We start from the raw sequence: 15057 nt of genomic DNA, 5'->3' as shown, positions 1-15057 counted from the left end.
GTTACCCTTGTACCCTTGACTTTATAATGGTAATTTAATGCAAAACGTTAAAGTATGAATAAAAAGACAACAAAACACACAAAGCATTTAAATAAATTAGTTTTTTTATGGAAAAAAATTAGTTGAGATCTCTGTCAAATAGCTTGGTTGCAGTGAGATCGCCAACGTGCCATGGGTCCAGTGAGATAGGGAATTTAGAGGCCATTGTGGTGTGTTCTACGTACCTACCACATGACAGAGAATGGAAATGAAGTAAAATGTCAAACACCGACCTGCAGCGAACCTCTTCTTGACGAGAGAGGCTCTGTAGGCGGCCCCCACCAGTTCCAACTCCAGTCCTGACAGCGTTGTTCCTTCACTGTTGAACTTCACAGCCATGGTCATCGGTTTACTGGGTCCCTCGCTCAGGTCAAACTTGGCTCGAAGGGTGCTGATTCCTGGTTAACAAGGAGAGTACAGCTTGAATATATGAGAATCAGAATTGAGCATTCTTGTCAATACTAAAATGATGACAGCAGCATTGAAGCAACAACAGGAATAGATTTAATCATGAAAGTTGTACTCTTTCACATTGTTGAGTTGATGTTCCCAATGCATGTATTATGTTGTGTAACCTCTTTATGTATAGATCCTACGTTGGTTTTGCCTTTGGCAATGGTAAGTGAGGAAGTACAATATGTGTGTGCGAAATAGAAAAAGAGAAGGTTTTTGTCACTTTACCTCCTCCTTCTGATGCTTTTGAGATTTCTGGAATCTTCCACAGTGCTCTTTTGGCTTCAGCGTTCCTGGGAGAGATAAAACATATTATTTCATGTGCATCAAACACAAAACATTTTTCAACTTTTCAACTAATAATTGACAAACTTACTACAACACCTATGCTATGGCTAGACAAAAGTAACAAGCCCTGACATTTGAGCCTATACATTTTCAAAAGATATCAAAAACTTCAAATTGCCTGTTCAGAAATCTGACATATTTTCAAAGTTTCCTGTAGTAAAAATGTCCTGTCAACTATTTGTTAAAAGTCATTATTATCTAACTTCTATCATAATTATTGCTTCAAGAAAAATCCTAAGTTTTCAACTACTAAACATACTGTTTCATGTACAACAAACACAAAACACTTTTCAACTTCAAATGCCCAAGTATTGATATACAAACTCATTACAACCCGTGCTATGGCCAGACACAATATCGCTTTAAAAGAGCCTACCATGTAGCATTTGGAATAGACTGGACATTGGTCACTCCTCCGTCCACTGGGAGGTGTATGGTCACATTGGTCAGTGCTGTTGCCAGCGGAAACGCTGGTTCGTTGTAAGCGTAGTCTATTCTGATCTCTGTGGACAGGGGTTCGCACTTCCAGTACGCAACCAGCGTGAGAGGGGTGTTCTGGATTCCTGCAGGGGTTTTCATCTGTAACAGAAAAATTCATTTTACACTTTATAAGCAAGTCTCATAAGTTATATCGTATAAACTGGTAAGCCTGTAGTTGAAAATGATGGATAGCTCTATAAGACAGTGCAATAGTATACAATCCCGTGAAAAAAGCAGTGCAACGTCGTCCTTGTCTGTCCAAAAACGAAGTAAAAAATAAAAATATAAACAATGTAAAGAAATGCAAATTGTCATGGCAATTCTTAACAGTTGCAAATAGCTATCATTAACAAATGTAAATGTAGTGATAGACTCTCACTGAGTTCAGTTAACCGTAACTCACAAAAGCTGATGCAATTTCAAATTCTCTTGTGTGCAACTGGCAAACAGTAACTGTCACAGTAACTGTAAATGCATTTAAGTTCACATCGTTTTCATTTCGCGGTTGGGAGATAATGGAGTGTTCGCAGTGGTTTAAAGTTCACGTTTGAGACAATAGTAGAAAAGGGGAAGGAAGTAAAAAATGTTTTGTGGTGGTTTTAAGTTTGTGGCAAAGAGCTTACCACGAAAACCGCAAACATAAAACCACCGCAAACATTTCTGCATTTACAGTACCTGGTACTTCATGATGCCGATGTTGTAGTAGCTGGCCCCGATGTTCTGATCTGCCTGCTGTTTCAGGTACATCAGCAAGGCAGGCATGTTGAAAGTGTAGGCCTGGGCATCTAACTGGCTTTGGGTTGGGTCTCTGTGCAAATAATGTTAAAGACATTCTGTCAAAGATAATGGTAAACACCATGCAATTATTCCTAGATTCAAATTGGAAATATCAACACAATCACAGTGTAGATACCAACAACTTTTATTAGAAAGATCAGGTACAAGTTAATGTGTCTGTATCTACATTAGGCCATGTTGATTTGACTATATGCATGATATCCGTGCGCGCATCAATTTTCATCCATTTCCAAGAAAAAAAGTTTTCAGCCAAACTGTCAATCATACAAAGCAGCTGCAAAATGAGAAAATATATGAGGTTAATTGCAAAAAAATATTTTAGAAAACGGATACTAATGTCGTAGAAGTCAATTCCAAAGTCAAAGAGGAAGATGTGAAAGAACAAATTTGAATAACCTATTATTAGATATACTATACTAGTTCATCCTTACTGACCACGTGCATTTCATAATGAAAGGAACTTTTTTAAGCCAAACTTTTGTTTATTCAAATGCTTGCATCAGCTTTGGGGTCTTCAGAGGATGTCATCCAAATAATCAAATCAGCATGGCTTTATCAGTACATCAGGGCAAGGGGGGCACACTGTTTATGTAAATGAGTTACTTACAGTGTAATGAGAGTCTTGTTTGGCAGCACCTGCTCCAGTCTGGAGCTGTTCTTTATTCTGAAGGTCAGTGGGGTCAGAGTGGGGTTGGTTGTCAGGGCGCTGATGATACCGTGAGGGAATGACATCATCAGGTCACCTGTTATCTTCACCATACACCTGTGACAAGAGGTTAGAAGTCAAAGGTCAGTGAATGACATCAGGTCACCTGTTATCTTCACCATACACTTGTGACAAGAGGTTAGAAGTCAAAGTTCAGTGAATGACATTTTGCAATGGTAATCCTGCTTGACACTTCCTACCCATGACAAATAGTTTCCACTCAGACATTCAGACTTTATTTGCATAAATGTTTTCAACAAAGACACTCACTTGTCCTGGTCTGTTCCCTTGAAGAAAGCATTGACCGTCTCGCTGAAGGCTGCCGCCACCGGGATCACCGTCTCCGTACCGCTGCCTGCGGGGAGAGGTGACGGCCCTCTGGAAGTTCCCGCGGTCGGTGTCCCGGCCGTGCTGAAGGTTCCGGAGGAGATGGAGGACAGGCTCTCTGCTCGGGCCAGCGGAGCCGCACTGGTGACGTGGATGGGAGGGCTGACATGGCCAGGTATCTGTGAAAAATGGTAATAAACCTTCAAGACTCTCATGCCAACTTAAGATAATATGCCTGGCGCATCCCCGTCTTGTATCAGCCAACGAAAGGGTATGTCGTATAAATAAATGTATATACTATAACCCCGACGGTGCGTAAGCTCGTCAACTGATGATGATGAATATACGTTGTAATATACAGATGGTATGGTTTTATACCCCCAAAAGGCAAAAGAAATGCCATCGGCCACAATAAAAACAAACTTTAAGTCTTACAACAATGAGAGATGGACATAGCAACACAAGACCATAATTCTAGAAGAATGTTGTTTGTTGATCAATACAACATTAGTTGTGGGAGATCTAAGGTCTAAGGTTGGGTGAAAGAAAATAAAAAAAAGCACTGACCATGTCGTCTGGACTGGGCTGTTGCCTGGGAGCAGGGAGGGGTTTTGCCGTTTTGGGGGGTAGGGGGAGGACAGGCTGGGCCCCAGGCAAGGGGGGTCGGGGCACCTTCTCCTGCTCCGGGAGGACACTGAAATTGAAAAACAGGGTTATACATGGAGCCTATCACTGTGACAAAATTAACACATGGGTAAATGCCAACCCAATATTCTGACTAATACAATTCCTAATCATGCAGTTGCTTTGATTTAATGTGGTGTGAAGACCATTTTGTATATATTACACCATGGGAGTGTCTCCTTGGCGCATAGTTCTGCCAGACACTGGAAAGATGACTAAATATGTAACTTAGTACGCCTTGTCCAGTTTGAGCCTTTTAATGTCAAACATTGCCAATACCAATCACTTTTATAGATTCTCTCCAAGCTTAAGCTCTCTCTCGCACCAACACCAGATCTTGCTTAACCTGAGGGCTGTCTCCAGCTTTAGATTATTTTCCGTCCCACTCATTGTTCAGGAGCCCACATTGTTAATTTTTGCTGTTAATCTGTAATTTTAAGTTTACAATAATTGCATTTTCATCAATTCTTTGTCATAAACTTCCAGATTTTGGGACGAATGATCATGAGGGGAATTTTTTCTCCGTCCCGACAAGCACATTTCCATCCCGGGACGGAGGGGTGGTGGGTCCTGGAGACAGCCCTGGGCTTGACCCAAACTGGACTTCCACAAAGTCACCATTAAGGAAACTATCCTTTGTACAGCTACATGTACATGCAGCCCTACCTGCTGGCATCCCCTGCCCCAGGGGGAGGGGTAACAGACGGCTGTACAGGCAGAGTACTGGGGGTGAGCTGCCGCTGCTTGGCAGGCAGGGCTGGGGGGAGCTCAGACGTCGGAGAACCCAAACCCCACGGTTCTGGAGAGGCTGATGCTGCAACATAAACAACCACAAAACGATGTTACATTACAAAAATGACATCATACCAGTGTAATAATCTTTTTTTCGATAGGGATTTTAAGTAACATTTTTGGACTGCATCCTCATGTCACACACCTAGGCAAATAGACAAATATGATATTCAATCAAAATTTTCTTTAAAGAATTGGTCTATGATGTAAGTCTACACACATGGAGACAGTGACCACAAATTCTTGCTATATGTATATCCCAATGTATGACTGTGTGCTTGTGGAACAGCATTGCTGAATGTATAGTACAATGTTGTAAGTCAATTGAAACAATATGCTTTTCCACTTTTTATGGTACAGTTGTATCTTTATGTCTGTTAATATATACAATGGCTCCCACCGATGAGTCGTTCCGTACCAGGCTGGAGGCCTGCCTGCCTTAGCCCGGGACCTCAACTCCCCCCCTACTTTGCCCCTGATGGGGCTATATGGGGGTACCCCGTGATGATGATAATCCACACTCTCAAAGATACCCCATTCCCCAATCTTTAGCGACCATTTCTTTGAGGAGTTTACCTGAGTGTGACTGTGAGAAGGAAGCTGCTGAGATAGGCGGGGCAGTGCCCAGGGGTGAGCTGAAGAGGTCAAGGCCCAGCAGGTCGTTGCTGGGTTTACTGTTACTGTTGAGGGTGGAGGTGCCGAGGCCTGCCGTGCTCATACTGTCGAAGTAAGTAAACACGCTGTAACAGACAGAAACAAACAAACACGGGCGCAGGGTTGAATCACAGCACAATCACAGCACAATTACAGCACAAGGGATTGGAGAAGCAGTATATAATAATTCTTGTCAATGGAAAGCATTACACAACCTGTTGGGGAAATGCAAGCTGCAAGTTCAACTTGAATCATAAATGATATTTAACATCATGATTGCAGAGCATGAATCATGGTTACAAATCCCAACATTTTTTAAATACAATTAATAGTACATTGTATGGCCTATTGCAGTGATATACATATTGAAATGATTTTTTTCAAAGCTTGATCACTTTTAAGACAACCATAATAAGGAGTCTTGTAGGTTCTGAAAGCAGGTTTAGTCCTGCTTTAAAAGGAAACGACAGAGACACAGAAAATCTAGTATATAGTAGTCTAATGTCTATTCGATGTACATGTAGCTTTTTTCCTTGTTTTCTTAATAGAATTGTACAATTGTGCAACCCACAAAACTTAGCATTCATTAAAGATAATAGTAAAAATTATCCTGGTCGATTCCCACTAACATGACATACTTAACCAGAATATCAGTTTTGTAGGACAAGCATGCAAGTCAATCTCTGTTTTATTTTTTTCCTGTTATGTGTAGATACTTACTCTTCCTGACTCTGGGACTCTGATCTGGACCTCTGTAACTGTTGTCTACCTACAGACAGAAGGTACAATGTCAGTTAATCCACAACGTGTAAACATACCATAGGAACAAAGAGAAATAATGTATGGGTAGATTTTGGTGATACTGCATGTATAATAAACTTATTCAAAGTTTTTTCATGTATTTTTCACTTTGGACAGAAATTTGAATAACTTACTGAGACATCTCAATTTAATTCAATTTAGATGTGCATTAAAAAAACAGGAACTTATGGGATTAAGTCAAAACGAAGTGCATTGCATATATTGAGCTTTTTTGTATATGAGAAAGGTCCTAAATCCATTACTTGTCAACATTGACATGGAAAACAAAATCTATGATCATCATACAATTCATTTTATGCAAAATCACAAAGTGACTATTAAAAGAAAAAACCATAGATTATCTCCTAATGTGTATTTTAATGACATGCAATATCTGATTATGGTGTGTACAATTATGGTAAGTGTGTGTGGATGGTTAAGTGGATGTAAAATCAAGGAAAACAGATAAGAAATGACAACCAGCAAATGCACAATCAAAGCAAGATGTAACATAAAGCCATTCATACAACATCATTTACATGTGCATCTAATTTGATGCAGTACATGATTGCATTCGACTGCTTTCCAAAAGCATGATTAAGACACAGGATGTCTTTCATGTGGTGATATGATTAGACTATTCCCTATGCAAATCAGAATTCAGATCAAGTTTTCTGAAGGATACAGAAACTGCACTTTTAGTCCATCTACTGTACAGTATCAAATCACACACATCCCTGCAAAGCACACTCAGTACAAAGCAGCTTTCTGGGAATTTGGACCATTCACTCTTTTTCAGACAGGGCTGTATAAAAATACATGTAGGTAAGCGTTCCCTATGAATAATAGCGTTAGCCTGGAGTCCAACCTTGGTCCGCTCCCCAAGACTGGGGAGAGGACCAAAGCTAACAAGGCTGTTGGCAGCTAGCGGATCTTGAGGAGCAGGCAAAAGCTAACAAGGCTGGACTCCAGGCTATAATAGTGTAGCATGCAAGACTTTGACAGGATTAAAGCCTGATCTTCTGGTTCTGAATAGGAATTACATCAGCTATATAATATGTGCTAACAGAATGCTAATAAAGTAAATGCACTAGGTCCTGTATTGGTGATGAAAACTTGCAAATACAGCTCACATCACTCTATGAAATATTGGGTTAATATTACAAAGCATAATCCTCCAAGGCAGCATTAGAGACTAAGGTTTTACATAATATCTTTATGGGATACATACTTGGTGGAGGGGAAAACTGTGATTTGAAAATTGGAACTTCCTGTTAAAAAGTGGCTTGTTGGAGTGAACGGCCCATGCTGGGAAGAGGGAGAGATTTCAGGGAAGGTCCAGGCTAGCACACACACATACTTACGTTTGAGATTGCGTTGCTTTATTAACTGAGGCGTGGTGAGGAGAGAGATACAGACAAGGGTTAGCTACCGACAGAAAAGTACACCAGACGCGGACATGAGTGTGGGTGTGTCACGTGTGGAGGGTAGTGACAGCTTGCTACGACACTAGTCTTCTTCCGATCATGTTGGCTGTCAAACAACATATCAAACCCAAATCACGCTGTGATAGAAAAGAACGAGTTTCAGTTTAGCGCTCACTTGTGTCTAGTACAGCATTCATTTCAAACTTTTTGTAATTAAATGATTCTCAGAGTTGCAAGGCTGTACCATGTTGACGAAGGTTAGACATCCAGGTAAACAATACTAAATAAATATACATTTTAAACTGATCTACTACTGGATAGATTACGGAAATTATTTCCGAACGTTTCAGGGGACATCCATCACCATTCTGTAATAGTAGATTTTTGAAACCATTTTTTTGTGATTTTGTGGGTGTGAAAGATGATTGACAGCCATCACGTCACTGTCCCTAACACATGAGACTGGTTCGTGTACTTACTGGCTTCCTTACGCAGCTTCACAGAAGCCTGCGGTCACAGAAACAAAACTCATCAAACAAGGAAAAACAAGGTGGCAAACTGTCATGATGATAGTACTTAATATGTATGCAATGGCATTATTATATGATACACACTGTAACTCAACAGTCTAGATTTTACTTTGAACGACTACCTACAACTTTATATAATTTTGTTTATAAACAAAAAAAATATCAAATCATTTTGTAACGTATATACATGTATAGGATGCATCTTACCACTAGCCTTCAAATCAAGGTTTACATGTGACTCAAAATCCTCTTTTTCCATTGGTTGTCTCCTGCATAGCAAAGTCAACTTCACTCTTTCAGCCAATCAGATTGCTTAATTTTGGAGTGGGGTCTTGTAGTTGGTAGTGTATATTACTTACTGCTGGGGAGGGTGAGAGAGTCAACCCCCCTACGGTTGCTTTGAGCTCTTCCAGAGAGTCTCCTGCCGTAGCGTGTCTGTCCTTCACAACGGGTGGTTTGATTTCCACGCGGAATTTCCCACTGACCCCCTCATCATCGGAATCTTCATCGCTGCTGGAATAGAAACTGTCCTTTCTCTTTGGTGAGCATCAGTTAAGGAGGAATGTCACTATCTGGGTCATAGGTCAAATGTCATGGTGTTATATCTTGGAATACTGTACTGTATGTTCCAATTGTGACATTTTCCAGAATAGCAATTTTTGAAATCCTTTTGATATCAGAAGGCTTGGAAGCGTTCCAAGAATTTTCATAATTCAACTCTAATTATTCTTTCAGTTTACCTGAAACCAGTGTGTTTACATTGGAACACTGAGTGTAAAGTTAATACACCTTTCAATTCATGCTTTATGGGATACATGTAAGCCAGAACACAGAAGCTGAAAACTCGGGACTAGTTGACAACCATGATGACGTGTGTTTAAGGATATCATTTTGCGGCTCCTCTGAAGGTTTGATTCTGTAACCCTCTTCATCAACCAGTATGTCTGGTGGAACCTGGACAAAATAAATGTTCCGTTAGTAACTGTGAAAGTGTTAAGTCTGGAATAGGTTGAGTTGACCATGTCTGGAATAGGTTGGCCATGTACATTTGTACCATTTAGATGCTGCTGTTAAACAAAACAATCATGTAAAATTCTGTTTCTTTTAACAATCATTGTACATATGGGTGCTTCATCTACTTAATCTACAAGGGTTGTTGCAGAGAAAAGTTTATGATTTTCAAAAAGTCAAAGGTACATATTTAATGATCCCTAGCAACGTATAGACTGAAAATCAAACCCTAAGCTATAGCATTGAATTGCAATTCACATTACATTGCTGTAACTTCAATAGCATGTGGTAGAAACAAAAGTTGAAAGTTATGATCACATTTAATGCTGGGGGGGGGGGAGGGATTTAGGGAATACGTATTTCAGTTAACTACAGTTTCTGCGACTGCTTTGCTTGAACTGTTCTACATTGCCCAGCTCACGTTTGGTTCAGACTCAGAGGGCACAATGGCAGCAGAGTCAGGCTCCACAGAACTGGTAGCTGCCTTGAGAGAAAGTGGTGGTACTTGAGTTTAAGACATGCTGTAACAGTTACTTATGAGAGGTCTACAGTTACACGTACATTCTACACTAAATGTGAGCTCAGTACGTCATAGTTGCCAAGAAATTTCTTTATGTGGTTTCTACCTATATCTTAAAAATTATTAGCTTTAAAGAAGAATTAGCACATTCTTACAAATCAGGGCTCGAAGTAATGGGTGCATGTGCACCTCTGTGCACCCAAAGTTGAATGTGGGCGCACCAGTGCACCTACATGTAGATATTTTTGTAGGTTATTGAGGAAAGGTAATTGTACATTAATTTTACAGAATATTCTTGAAATCTAAGTGTCAGAAAAAGCAGTATAAAATTTCTTGTACCCTGGTAGATTACAAATGTACTTGTTTAAGATTTTGAAGTTAGCTAGAATTTCAAACTTAATCCTTAAGAGAGGCAGTAGGTTTGTAAATATGTTTTGCTGACATTCTACTTTTATTTCATTTCATTGTGCACCCAAAATTCCTTCTGTGCAGCTAAATTCTTGAGTAAGTTGCACCTGTGCACCTATTCCCAAAAATTAATTTCGAGCCCTGAAAATGTTCAAGTATCCAGGGTTGAATTTAAAGAACCCATCCAGGGGGTGCAACTCTAGATCTGGATCCTCCAATCAGTATTCATTGTTAGTGGTCTGCCTACACTTTTAACCTTTTCTAGAGGCCTAAACTGATTCGCTCTCGTCAAGGGCAAAGTAAATATTAGACAGTCAAAATATTAGAGAGGGCCTGCATGCCCCTTTTCCGTAAGGCGTAATCAGGCCGTTTTAGACTTTGTAATCTGTAATCAGCCACCCAAAATCACTGTAATTCGTAATCAGGACATTGGCCGTAACGCGTAATTGGTCACTTTGATTCTACGTAAAACGTAGGCAGTTACCTTTATGCAACGTAAAACGTAATCTACTAGCAAAACGTAGGCTTATTTCCAGCAAAGTCTCCCGGCAAAGGTGCCCCTCAAAATGCAGGAAATAGCATTTCAGAGGGTCAAGATCTCAAAATTTTCCCGTGAAACATGCGCCCAGACCCACTTAGTATTGTCGCGGCTCTGGTAAAAAACATGTTCTGAGGGCGTCGCCCCCAAATATCAAGCTGGAATCATTGTGTATTTTTCAATCAAAGAGATGCCATAAAACATAGCTTAGATTACCAGCCAAATGTGCCCCTAAAAATGCAGGAAATAGCGTTTCAAAGGGTAAAGATTTCAAAATTTTCTCGAGGTGCATGCCCTCGGGCCCACTTGCGATTGTTACATGTGCGCCTCCTGCGAAAATATGTCAGGAGGGCAAACAATCTAGCAGAAACCCTTGTGTACTTTTCACTATAAGTGCAGATATTGCCCCTCAAAATGTATTTGAGCGGATCGAGATTTTACAATTTTCCTGGGTATTCTCTCGGATCCCGGCGCCTACAATCGCCGGGCCGCTCCGTCGCGATATATGTCGGGACTCGGGGCATCGCTCACCATACCATTAAACTCTAACTTGTATATTCTTTTCACTTATAGATATGTCATCAAACATAGCTTAGTGTAACAGCAAAATTTGGCACTCAAAATCAATGTTATGGCATTGCAGGGGGTCAAGATTTTCAAAATCTTAAGGCGCTCGACGTGGTCAATGTACGTTCAGCAATATCTTGCTGTCCCTTCCCATACGAAATTCCCTGCCGCCGTCACGGCTACTCATTATAGTTACTAGTACGGTTTAGTGTGGTCATCAACAGATTCATTGTCACTGCAATAAATATAAAAATTAATAATTTTGATGTAGAACTAGATAGTTGAATCATGCGTTAAGTGTTTAAGTCGGTTGGGAAGCCTCATGGTTTAACGTAATTCGTAATCAGCTCTGAAAATTTAACGTAATTCGTAATTGGCGGCAAAAATTTTCCGTAATTCGTAATCACTACCCCCCCATGCAGGCCCTCATTAGACAGCCTCAATATTCTTAGACTTCCTTCACAACATTTTTGCACTTGGACAAGTCACTCAGTGCCAGACAGTTAATTGTTTCTTGCCATAGAGGGGACTTTTCATTTGACCCATGGAAGAGTTTACACAAACAGCCATGTGCAGGGAACAGATAAGCTGTAAATACACTTACCACCTCTCCATCTTCTCTGTCAGGAGAACCACTGTGGAAAAGACGTTACGGTCAGACTTTGGTGAAAGCATATCACATACATGAAGCCTTTCATCAAACACAAATGTCTGATACAATTCAGACTAGTTAAAGTGATATTCCAACTCTTATATGAAATTGTATTGTATAGAAACAGTACATGTAAGCATTACAATTAGATTCAACGAAATTGTTATAACTTTTGCTATGATTGTATGAAAGGGTCATGAACTAGATATGAGTTTTGCATCTTGTGAATTATATTAAGTTACAAATAAGATAAAAACAATTTGTCAGCACAAAAGTTAATTGACACATGTTTTCATGTTTGATTTCTAACTTGGCAACTTGATTTTTGTCATTTAAATTGTGTAATAGGACAAAGGAAGGTCTTAATCTGGGATTCATGGCATATATGAGAGAATATTTGTAGCCTTATACTCTTAATATCTTATAGTGCCTTAAAGTTATATCCCATACATTTTGTGCTGCATTTTCCCACCATTGTTTGTTAAGATCTCATGAACATGCATGCATTAAATTATGCAGTATCACATCCTTAACATAGCATTATTGAGACATACAAGCAAGATGCTAGCTGTAACAGTCTGGAAGAAAGATACTTACGTGGATACATTGTCTGTCTGTTCTTTCTTCTTCTTTTTCTTGTCTTTTTTCTTCTTGGATTTCAGGAAACCTGCAAGAAAGAGGCGACACATTGAATACAGAATTAAAATTCAACATCTACTGTTGCAGTTTTATTTGAAGGCTGCCTGTCTGAAACAATGAATTTCATGGTTAGTGACTGGATTTACATTGCAGCTGTATGTAGTTAAAGGAAATCATGATGCCCTGAAATAGAAAATAGGAAATATACCATATATGGTGGTATTAGAATTATGATGATCTTATTATGATGAGATGCTTTTCATTAAATAAGAAATGGCAGTAAAAGAGAAGAAATAAAAGATTATGTAAATCTTCCCTGTATACATAATTCCAATGTAGGGAAAATGCCAGTATAATGTATTCAAATTCATCATGTTACACATGTCACCCTCTTTGCTACATGTATAATAGTACCCGTTCTTCCAATTTGTATCTTGAAAGGACCAATAAACTGCCTTTTTGTGGCCAAGTCTGTTGGTTATAATGCTACACAGGTGGTCCTCTCCCACTGACATAAAGGGCCAGTGTGGAATGGTCTGTGTGATGGTGGGGCATAAAACTAGTAAAAAGGCTTAACAACTCCCATGCCACATATTCACCATGTCTGGGGTATGTCCATGGATATCAAATGATGTAAGCATAAATTTGTGCATTTGTCTGTACAAATCTGGGATGGTTCATTTTGAGGTGGGGAGAAAATAAGAAAAAGAAAGGAGGATAATTAATTTATCCCACCATAAACATACACTGGTACAATGTCTTATGCATGAATGGGGGTGAGGTAAGAATACATGTACCACATGTACATAATATGATTATTTATGACATAAATATTGTATAATTAATATCTAAACTAAAACATTACAATCACTACACTTAGATCATAGAAAATGTATTATCATGATGTATCATATTGTAATTCAAGCCAATGATACAAAGTTTATATAGAATACATGACCTACTTGTACATTCAGGTCAAGAACATGTATAAAATATATGCCCTACTGATCATTCAAATTGAGCATATGAAGTAAATGAACCACTAACTCAGTAATGTCCATTTTACACCTCTTGATTACAGTTGCCCCTAGCCCTGCATCATACACTGTGCATCATCCATGATAGAGCTTTAATATGTGTCTGGGTATGAATGAACAGAAGGGTCACCTTGGAGTCAAACCTCACTGGGAAGACTAAATCTCAAGCCAGTAATTTCTATAAGGTTGAAGTTAGCCAGTGAATGATTGCATTTTCCAGCAGTCTGAACACATACCCACTCTCAGACTTCACAGAGTCTATGAAAATCTAGCAAGTTGATTTTTAATGGTAAAACTGTAATTGCAGAAATCTTTTTATGTTCCCGTTTTTCGCGGTGAACTCTTCAGCACGAACTTAATCCACCACAAAGTTTTTTTCCCACCCATGACTGTAGTGCTACTATTGTTTCAAACGCGAAGTTAAAACCACCGTGAACACTCTATTTTCTCCCTACCACGAAATAAAAACCATGCGAACTTAAATGCATTTACAGTTACCGTATTGTTCTTAGAAACAATGCTTGTGTCCTGACCCACATGATTTCATACCTTTGTGTTTGACACACCACAATGAGTGTGATTCCTATCTCTAAGGCGCACTTTAGACCTACAATGTTATAAGGTCGTACGATCATCGTCGTAGGCGACGGTTTTCTTTAGACACACGGTCAGGAAATATCATGGGACCCCCGCGGCGCAGAATTCCATTGATGTGCGCTTGTGACTCAAAGTGAACTTTTGCGCTCAAATTCAAAATGGCGGGGGAACCGCTTGTTTTCGTCAAAAGATGAAGCTTTTACTGACTTTGCAACAACTATTGCCCTGCAGCTGAGACGTTGAGAACGGTGCTCAACAAAGAAAGAGATTGAGGCTGGTACAGAGACGGACGGGATTTAACCCGAGTTCGTGGCCGCCGCCGGGGATGTCCCGGGGATTGAGGAATAGGGGCATACTAGAGAAGTAGCCACTGGTAGCAGGGCGTCGCGCCGGAATAACCGGTTTCGGATGAGAAAAATATGTTTCCATTGCTAACTGCATGCATATTTACAAAGAAAACGATAGAAACTTTCCTCCCCGGACAGGAAACAGCACGCTGTAGGCTTATTAGCATATCACCCACTTCCGTCGCCGGCGACGATTCTTCTTTAGACGAGAAAAACACAGCCACAGGCCCCCCCGCTGAACGTCGTGCGACTGGGTCCGAGGTGGTCGCACGACATTTCGAGGATTTCCCGTTTATTGCCGTCGTACGATTGTTTTGATCGTCTTTAGACGGCCAAAAAATACCGTCGCCGGCGACGTCGCCCACGACGATGATCGCACGACTCTAAAATGTCGTAGGTGTAAAGAGGCCCTAAATCAATTCTAATGAGCTTCTAGCAATGAAAGCAATGAAAGCAATGAAACTAAAATATGGGGATTTTCAAACAGAAAGATGTTGACACTGCATTTTTCAGGACTTGACATAAATATTAGTATAAAAGGAATACTTTCCACAGTTTTTTAGCATTTTGGATTCTACATTCTACAACAGTATGCGTTATGCATCCCTCAAGCTATGGACAAGGCCAGAAAGTATCAGGACAGACAAAACTGACAAGCATTTCATATTCCTGCAAATCAGACCATCATGCATGGGGGAGGGT

At 39.9% G+C, this 15057-nt stretch overlaps 1 protein-coding gene across 4 annotated transcripts in view; it reads right to left on the bottom strand.

The window, feature by feature from the left end:
- Positions 1-15057, bottom strand: part of LOC136445274 (F-BAR domain only protein 2-like) — a 39291-nt gene that overhangs the window by 2853 nt on the left and 21381 nt on the right. Inside the window, exons 12-26 of one of the 4 annotated variants that reach the window (XM_066443185.1) lie at positions 12333-12402; positions 11688-11718; positions 8927-8993; positions 8399-8580; positions 7989-8016; positions 6002-6050; positions 5204-5367; positions 4502-4649; positions 3719-3845; positions 3095-3330; positions 2726-2881; positions 1996-2128; positions 1217-1419; positions 721-785; positions 273-437 (exon numbers count right to left, since the gene is read on the bottom strand). In XM_066443185.1, the coding sequence (XP_066299282.1) occupies positions 273-437; positions 721-785; positions 1217-1419; positions 1996-2128; positions 2726-2881; positions 3095-3330; positions 3719-3845; positions 4502-4649; positions 5204-5367; positions 6002-6050; positions 7989-8016; positions 8399-8580; positions 8927-8993; positions 11688-11718; positions 12333-12402 (1824 nt within the window). Of the gene's footprint in view, positions 1-272; positions 438-720; positions 786-1216; positions 1420-1995; positions 2129-2725; positions 2882-3094; positions 3331-3718; positions 3846-4501; positions 4650-5203; positions 5368-6001; positions 6051-7446; positions 7472-7988; positions 8017-8398; positions 8581-8926; positions 8994-11687; positions 11719-12332; positions 12403-15057 lie in introns of all 4 variants that reach the window. The other 3 variants (XM_066443187.1, XM_066443186.1, XM_066443188.1) reach the window with 3 other exon arrangements.

The sequence above is a fragment of the Branchiostoma lanceolatum genome, chromosome 11 (genome assembly GCF_035083965.1).
Source record: "Branchiostoma lanceolatum isolate klBraLanc5 chromosome 11, klBraLanc5.hap2, whole genome shotgun sequence".
NCBI classification, from domain to species: domain Eukaryota; kingdom Metazoa; phylum Chordata; class Leptocardii; order Amphioxiformes; family Branchiostomatidae; genus Branchiostoma; species Branchiostoma lanceolatum.
The sequence above is the reverse complement of the archived record's forward strand: the minus strand, read 5'-3'. Positions and strand labels throughout refer to the sequence as shown.